A 6,912-nucleotide genomic window follows, 5' to 3' on the forward strand; every position below is an offset into this window, starting at 1 on the left:
GTGAGATTATTATAACAGTTCATGCATAATTTTTATATTTTTACAGCTTACTTACCAACTTATCAAGTTTATGAAGCAAATGAATTAAATCGTTGTCGTTTTTACCTACAATTAAATACATAACAAGAAATTGTTTTAATAGTACATGCATAACAACATTCTGTATAAATCAATTAGGATTTCTTGTAGATACAAAATAAACTTAAAATTATTAAAAAATGTTTTATTTCCTTATCGAAACCATTTACTAAGTATATCTTGGCAAATGTCAAAATTTGAAAAATACTATAATATAATAAAATAATAAATAAGAAATTGTCTGTATTTATTTGTGGCATTATAAATGTTATAATTTGGATATTTTGCCATAGTTTGAAGAAAAAAAAACTGGAAAAATAAACCCTTGTACCGATAGGGACAGTCAAGTGTCAATACTGAAAACTTTTGCCTAATAGTGAGATGCCAGACATACATCTACATGTATAAGTCTGGTTACGCACTGGAAAAACAAATACACATCACAATAACACTATGACGTTTCTGAAACCTCTAGTTTGATTTTCAAAGCAGAAGTAAATTAGAAAAGTACTGAATATTAGTTTTTTGCTACATTTTCTGTTTAACTAAATAATCTGTTCTCAAAAGTATTAACACTTGACTATTCCTATTTGTATAAGGGTTTACTTTTAAAATGTTTAAAATAATATAATATAGAGGATATAAGTGAGAAGTCGTTTCCATACGATAGATGGCGCTGTAATCAGTTCACAAAGTATAGTGTTGTTCTATGCCTATAATGTTACTGAAGTTCAAGAAGGTTCAACGTAAAAAGAAGAGACAACTGGATTTAAGGTAATAAACATTTGTAAAAATAGTAGTAATGCTAAGGATGTTAAATACGTACCCTGCCAAATTGTTTGATATGGACCTAATAAATTAAGAAACATATTTACAGTAATTTTATTTTCAGTGTTCAGAATACATTGAATGGTAACACTAGTACTGATAGCAGTGCTAAAAGGAGAATTCTGGCAATGAAAACATACATTCGTGTAGGTAAGATTATCGACAAAAAATTTGGCTTCAGTTGTTTAATGGATAACTATAATAATGAAAATATCTTTGCAGTACATCCCCTACTACAGTTGCAACGAAAAATTTTATATTGAAACATAGACAGGAAACTTACCGAAGAAAGTTTTACAGTGCTAAAAAAACAGTTGTCTTTAAGAAAAGAAATGAAGGACGGATTATTCAAGGCCCTGCATTAAGACAAAAATTAAATAAATTAATTATTTTTAACCATCAGTAAATAAATATGTTAGTTATACAGTGTTTTATTTTAATATACAAAATATTTAGAAACTACATCGCAAATGTTTTTTTTATTTCATATAAATTGAGTTCCTACCGCAATCTGTTAAAGTTTATTGTCTCAAAAATATATTATAATTGGTGTGATTAATATACTCTGTTGAACCTTCTGTGAAACAAGATGGCTATAACATAATGAAAGTATCATTCAATTAATTCAATGTAAAAGATAAGCACAATGTCGGAGTGTGTGGAGATTTATACATATATGATATGTAATAATATCCTTTGCAGTAATGATACAACTTTAGCCGTTGTTCTTGGGTAATATAGTATTTAATATATTTTTTATGAAGTGCATATGTGAAAATTTAAATTTTTATTATATAATAAATATTCAGATATACCTAGAAAATTATGAAAAATAATTAATTTGTAATTGAAAATTTCAAAAGTACGTATTTAATAGTTCATATTTTATTTCAAATTTAATGTAGTTATGTGTGTTTCTAATTAGAAATTTTAGAACTGACCTGATAATGTAATGCAGTCCCCCCTCGTATCTAAAGCCTTCAAAATGGCGACCTCCTTTATTAGCAAGTTTGCGCATCTTGACGCTCGTTCTCCCTACTCCATATCTCTGATGCAAACATACTGTGGTCGTGGTGAGTGATGAGTCATATACCTTATAAACTACTACTAGGTCTATGTGGTCAGTCAAGCGAAACAGGGTGTCTCAGGTTCAGGTACACTATCAAAGACACAAAACGTATAATATCAAAGATGTATCATTCGTACCTACCGAGGTAATAAAATGAATTTACTAAGGCTAAAAATCGTTATACAATTCATTTACTGTACTTCAAAACTTTTGTAAGGGTATTAATTGTTATATTAACCATAAAAAAAGTCAGTCAACAATTTTGTGGCTCGGTCAGCGAAAGAAATAAAAATCTCACGCGGGCCATAGGCGTTGCAAGCGGCGCGGCAGTTCGCTCTTTTCCTTATTCAACCAACTATTTACAAATTTTATTTTATAATGTAATTTATAGAAATATTAATAATATACATCTTAATTACATTGAATAGACCATTTTATTACCTCAATATACAACTTATTTGATAGTGTACCAGAAACACCTGTTCTCAGTTTCGCTTGACTAACCACAGTATATTTGTGTACACAATTACTGTAATCAACTATCAAAAAACTAGGTTTAGTAAATTCAAATAATTTTTTTGCCTCTGGCTCTTCAACCTCCTGGTTGAAACCAAAGCAGATTTCGATGTTGATGCTCACTTTAAACGTTTTTTCTAGTATAATAGAGGAAAGTACTTAAATTAAACTCGGATAAAATTTATTACACAAATCTATGCATTTTATATGCGATACTGTTTCTAATTCTAGGACCTCTTAATGTCACAGCGTCTGGTAACAGACTGTCTCTTATATAAATTCCTCTCTTTTCTGGAGTCCAAGCTTGAAATTTGTAATTTTTATCTGTTAAGCAATTTATCGCAACCCACCCTGAAAAAAATTAAAATGTATTATTTTTGAAGACATGTAGTTATTATATTATTTTAATAGAAAAGATAATGAAAGGGTAAGTTTATTATTACCTGCACTAGATAGTATTATATCTCTGCAAGATTTTTTTGGATTAGTTCCAGTTACAGCAAAAGGATCTTTCGATTCTAATCCTGGCCATTTTGATAATCTGTCTTTACCCTGCATTGGTACCTTTAACAATTCTGTTCCCAAGCATTCTTGATAAATACAGCTTGCCTCCTCTAGATTACATAACGTAACTGGTAATTCGTTTGACCTGAATACAGTTAACCTGAAAATATTGATAATGGCTTAAATATTTTGAAGGATTAATAAGATCCATTATAAACATATTTGTTTCTAAATTGCATATACAAACTGTAAAACGTAAGAGGCCCCATACACTGTTAATCCTCGGCGATTTTTCCTATCGGGCAAAATTGCAAAACTCCGAAAGTGTAGAAAGGCCACGGCAAATTTACTTTTGTTTTTGATTACCAAAAATATTCAAAATATTGAGTTAAAGTGACCACCACTGTATTCAATACATATATTTCATCTTCTAGAAATCAGGTAATTGTTAGTAATAAAATAAATTAGAAGAAGAGGTCCCTTAAAATGGCCAATTAGGTCACCTGACCTTTAACCTTTAGATTTATTTTTAAGAAGGAAATTTGGTGTTGGCAGCAAAACTTATATCTCCAGGATTTGCATTAGAAAGTAGTTCACAAATAACCGTCATTAACTCCAAATGCATTACGATGTCCGTACACATTTCAAAATCAAATCAAACTATTATGTACAGTGGTGGTCCCTTTGAACAATACCATAAGAGTAATTGAAGAGTAAGAAATCAGTTAAATAAAACAAAAAATAAAATACAGCTGAGTCGGCAATCGACATAGTTAAAAATTTTAAGCTAGATCCATCAATATTAAAGCTGTATTTGATTCAGTGATTTCGGTGGCTACTTTTGGTTGACATACGCTATATGAGCTTCTAGAATACGAATCAGAAATACCTCACAGATCCAGGCCCTTCCAAGTAATCTAATCGGGCTAAGCCAGCAATAAATAAAGAAGTTCCAGGCTTGATACAGAAAGTTTCAGGTCTAATTATTTCTTTCGGAATAGCAGCCATTAACTCCTCAATTGTTAATAAGTGGACGATTTGGTCAGGTTGAATAACGCCTGGTGTATCAAAACACCAACGACTTGCAACATATTCAGGATTATTTTCATTAATTCCCATTTTAAATTTTCCAGAAGCATTTGCATGGCCTTTTACTGAAAAGCAATCCTTCGTTTCATTACCTGTATCATTCATTTTTAAATACGTTTGACCGATATGACCAATTAGAGAAGCATATTTAACGGACCTATATTTTTTTAGATATTCTTCTCTTAATCGATTTTTCTCAGAAGCAATATGTTGCTCTTGGATCATTCTTTGATGACGTAAGTAGAGGCGATGTCCTGAAGGCCTCATTATTGGGAACTTTAACATGTTCAAGGTAGTGCCTGGCCACTGACTAATGGTTGCTCTTTGAATTAGATCTGATGCCTGTGTTTTGCAATAGTCAGACTGCAGTAATGCGTTAAATAAGCTTGATTTTCCAACATTCGTACATCCAACTAAATAAACGTCACCTATAAGCAAAAACAATTATGTGTCAAAATTCACTCCTTAATTGCGATAAACATAACCTACAGATAAGGAAAATTCATACGAAAAAAAAGTTTTAAGTCATTTTACACATTCGATTTTTTTGGGCTGTAGAGTTCCAAATATAAAATTTTGGAATACAGCAGAACACTATAATGTCACTTCAATAACTATTATAAATACCATATGAGTAACTAAATTTAGTTACTCATATGACTATTACTAGCCAATTGGAAAATAACTAATGTATCTATTGTGACCGTTTATGTGAAAAATAAATCCCCTGCCAGTGACGGTTGATGAGAATTAAAGTGGCAATTTTTTCATATAGAGAACTTTCATGAAAAATAAAATCAAAATTTGCAATAAAAAATTTAGACAGAATTGCACATCTACGTGTAAAATATTTTGTTTCATAATCAAGTAATATAATAATCAGATGTTAATCAATATTATGACGTAAAACTTACCTTTATGTTTCCATAAAGACTGTAATGAAGTAATTAAATCTTCGATCCCGTAACCGCTCTTTGCAGAAATTAAAGCAACATGCAAAATATTACTTGTTGCAAATCCAGATAATTTTATATGTTCCAAAAGATTTTGTTTAACTCTTTTTAAGAAATATTTACCATCCTTTGGTAGTATATCTATTTTATTCCCTACAACTACTATTGGAGTTTTCGGACCTAAAATATCAGCTATTCCAGGCCAAATGGAACACGGAAAATCCATTAAGTCCACCATTAAAACAACTAATGCTCTCTTTTCTGTTATCGCAGTTAAAATTTTAGGGTAATCGTCTGCTGAAACACTGACCTGAAGCGCTAAATTATATTCATTTAAAAAATAACATCTTTGGCATTTCATCGCTTGTAAGCTAGCTCCACCTTTTTTCCTATAATTTTTAAATATTTCCGAGGGTATATATCCGGGAATACCTGTATCCTACAAAAGGAGTTTGTTAATTTTTTTAATATTCTGATTTGTAATATAACTAGCACTTAAATTATTTTTGAAAAATTTTTCGATCAAATATTTTTAAAATTTTTCGAAGATGAGGGATAATTTAAAAATTTATTTTATTTTATTCAATAATTGAATGAAATATTAACTAAATAAAATACAAACTACACATTATACCTTGCAGTGTAATAAAGCACCACAACCTCCACATGGTACATTACTTATTTCACTGTTTGGGTCAGACGTTCCATAATTGATTTCACCACTGCTCTCATCAACACTAACTAAATCATTTTCATAGTTATCATAAGCAGTCATCCAATTATTGGTATGTCTATATAATTTGCTCCTCTGTTGTATTTCATCACTAATGCTGCTAATTTTCTCAGTTGTGCTTTCTTCTATATTAATAATTTCATGTTCTTTTATCACATTATTCATATTAAAACTATAAGGAAATTGAAGCAATTTTTCTGAATCACCTTCTTGTTTATTTTTACAAGTGTTTTCCACATTTGTGAATTCATTATTATCATATAAATACTTCAGACTAAGTGGCAAAGGTTGAATACTTGCCAAGTGATTTTTTAATTTTTCATTATATCTTAGTACGTTCAGCATATGTATATTATTTTTGTTATAACCTAATTTGATCCTTTTACTTTCAATAACACTATTGTATAATAACTTCGGTTCATACTTAGTTATGAGATACTCCAAACTGTTAGTTTCACCACTACTATTTGATTTTGTTTGTGTTTGGTTCCAGGTATTTGTGCCTGTACAGATTTTCATAAAATTTTGTTTCAAAATAATTTTTAAATATTTTGCACAATAAATATTGATGTGGGACTTCACTGCAAACATTCTAAATAAGGGAAAACTAGTTTCAGTTTCTTTATAAATTATTTATATATTTTTTTATATAACAAAATATTTGAATATCAACAAAATATTAGGTTATTTATATATTTTTAGGTTATTTCTTAGTTCTTCTTCTTCTTTTTTTGGCCTTCACCCAGAGGGTATTTAGACAGCTTTATTTCTTAGTTCTTACATGTAGTTCTTACTCTTAGTTTAAGAGAAAACAAAACAAAACCCATTGATTTGACGGATGGAGCCCACCTACGAAGGCTGTCTAGGCCTACACGAGTTGAGGCAGGATAAAGAGGATTAATCCCACTCGATCCCAAATCATTGAGGCCGCCGCCATTATTCCATGGCTAGAAATTGGCCTCAATGATTTGGGATCGAGGGGGATTATCCCGCTTTATCCTGCCTCATCTCGTGTAGGCCTGGACAGCCTTCGTAGGTGGGCCCCATCCGTCGTCTACCTCGACCGCAAATGCGGCCGGTGTAGGCGCTTTGTGGGACCTCCTTTTGTCCTGGCTGGGCCCCGCCGGCTAGGGCCCTTTCTT

The 6,912-nt window shown here is 31.0% G+C and overlaps 1 protein-coding gene across 1 annotated transcript; it reads right to left on the reverse strand.

Moving 5' to 3' along the window:
- Nucleotides 1-2,655: 2,655 nt before the first annotated feature.
- Nucleotides 2,656-6,459, reverse strand: LOC108914204 (nitric oxide-associated protein 1). Its single transcript, XM_018719956.1, has 5 exons — nucleotides 5,672-6,459; nucleotides 4,999-5,476; nucleotides 3,885-4,512; nucleotides 2,935-3,155; nucleotides 2,656-2,842 (listed from the first exon to the last, which is right to left on the reverse strand). Exons 1-5 carry the CDS (start codon nucleotides 6,359-6,361, stop codon nucleotides 2,676-2,678), a joined length of 2,184 nt encoding a protein of 727 aa, XP_018575472.1. The 5' UTR covers nucleotides 6,362-6,459; the 3' UTR covers nucleotides 2,656-2,675.
- Nucleotides 6,460-6,912: the final 453 nt, after the last annotated feature.

This window comes from Anoplophora glabripennis, unplaced genomic scaffold (genome assembly GCF_000390285.2).
Source record: "Anoplophora glabripennis isolate ALB-LARVAE unplaced genomic scaffold, Agla_2.0 scaffold763, whole genome shotgun sequence".
Lineage (NCBI taxonomy): Eukaryota > Metazoa > Arthropoda > Insecta > Coleoptera > Cerambycidae > Anoplophora > Anoplophora glabripennis.

Excerpts from the sequence above, each read along its gene's own strand:
- LOC108914204 (XM_018719956.1), bottom strand. The coding sequence starts at position 6,361 with ATGTTTGCAGTGAAGTCCCACATCAATATTTATTGTGCAAAATATTTA. Across the intron at positions 4,513-4,998 it reads GTCTTTATGGAAACATAAAG|GTGACGTTTATTTAGTTGGA; the intron begins GTAAGTTTTACG and ends TTTTGCTTATAG. Across the intron at positions 2,843-2,934 it reads TATAATACTATCTAGTGCAG|GGTGGGTTGCGATAAATTGC; the intron begins GTAATAATAAAC and ends AATTTTTTTCAG.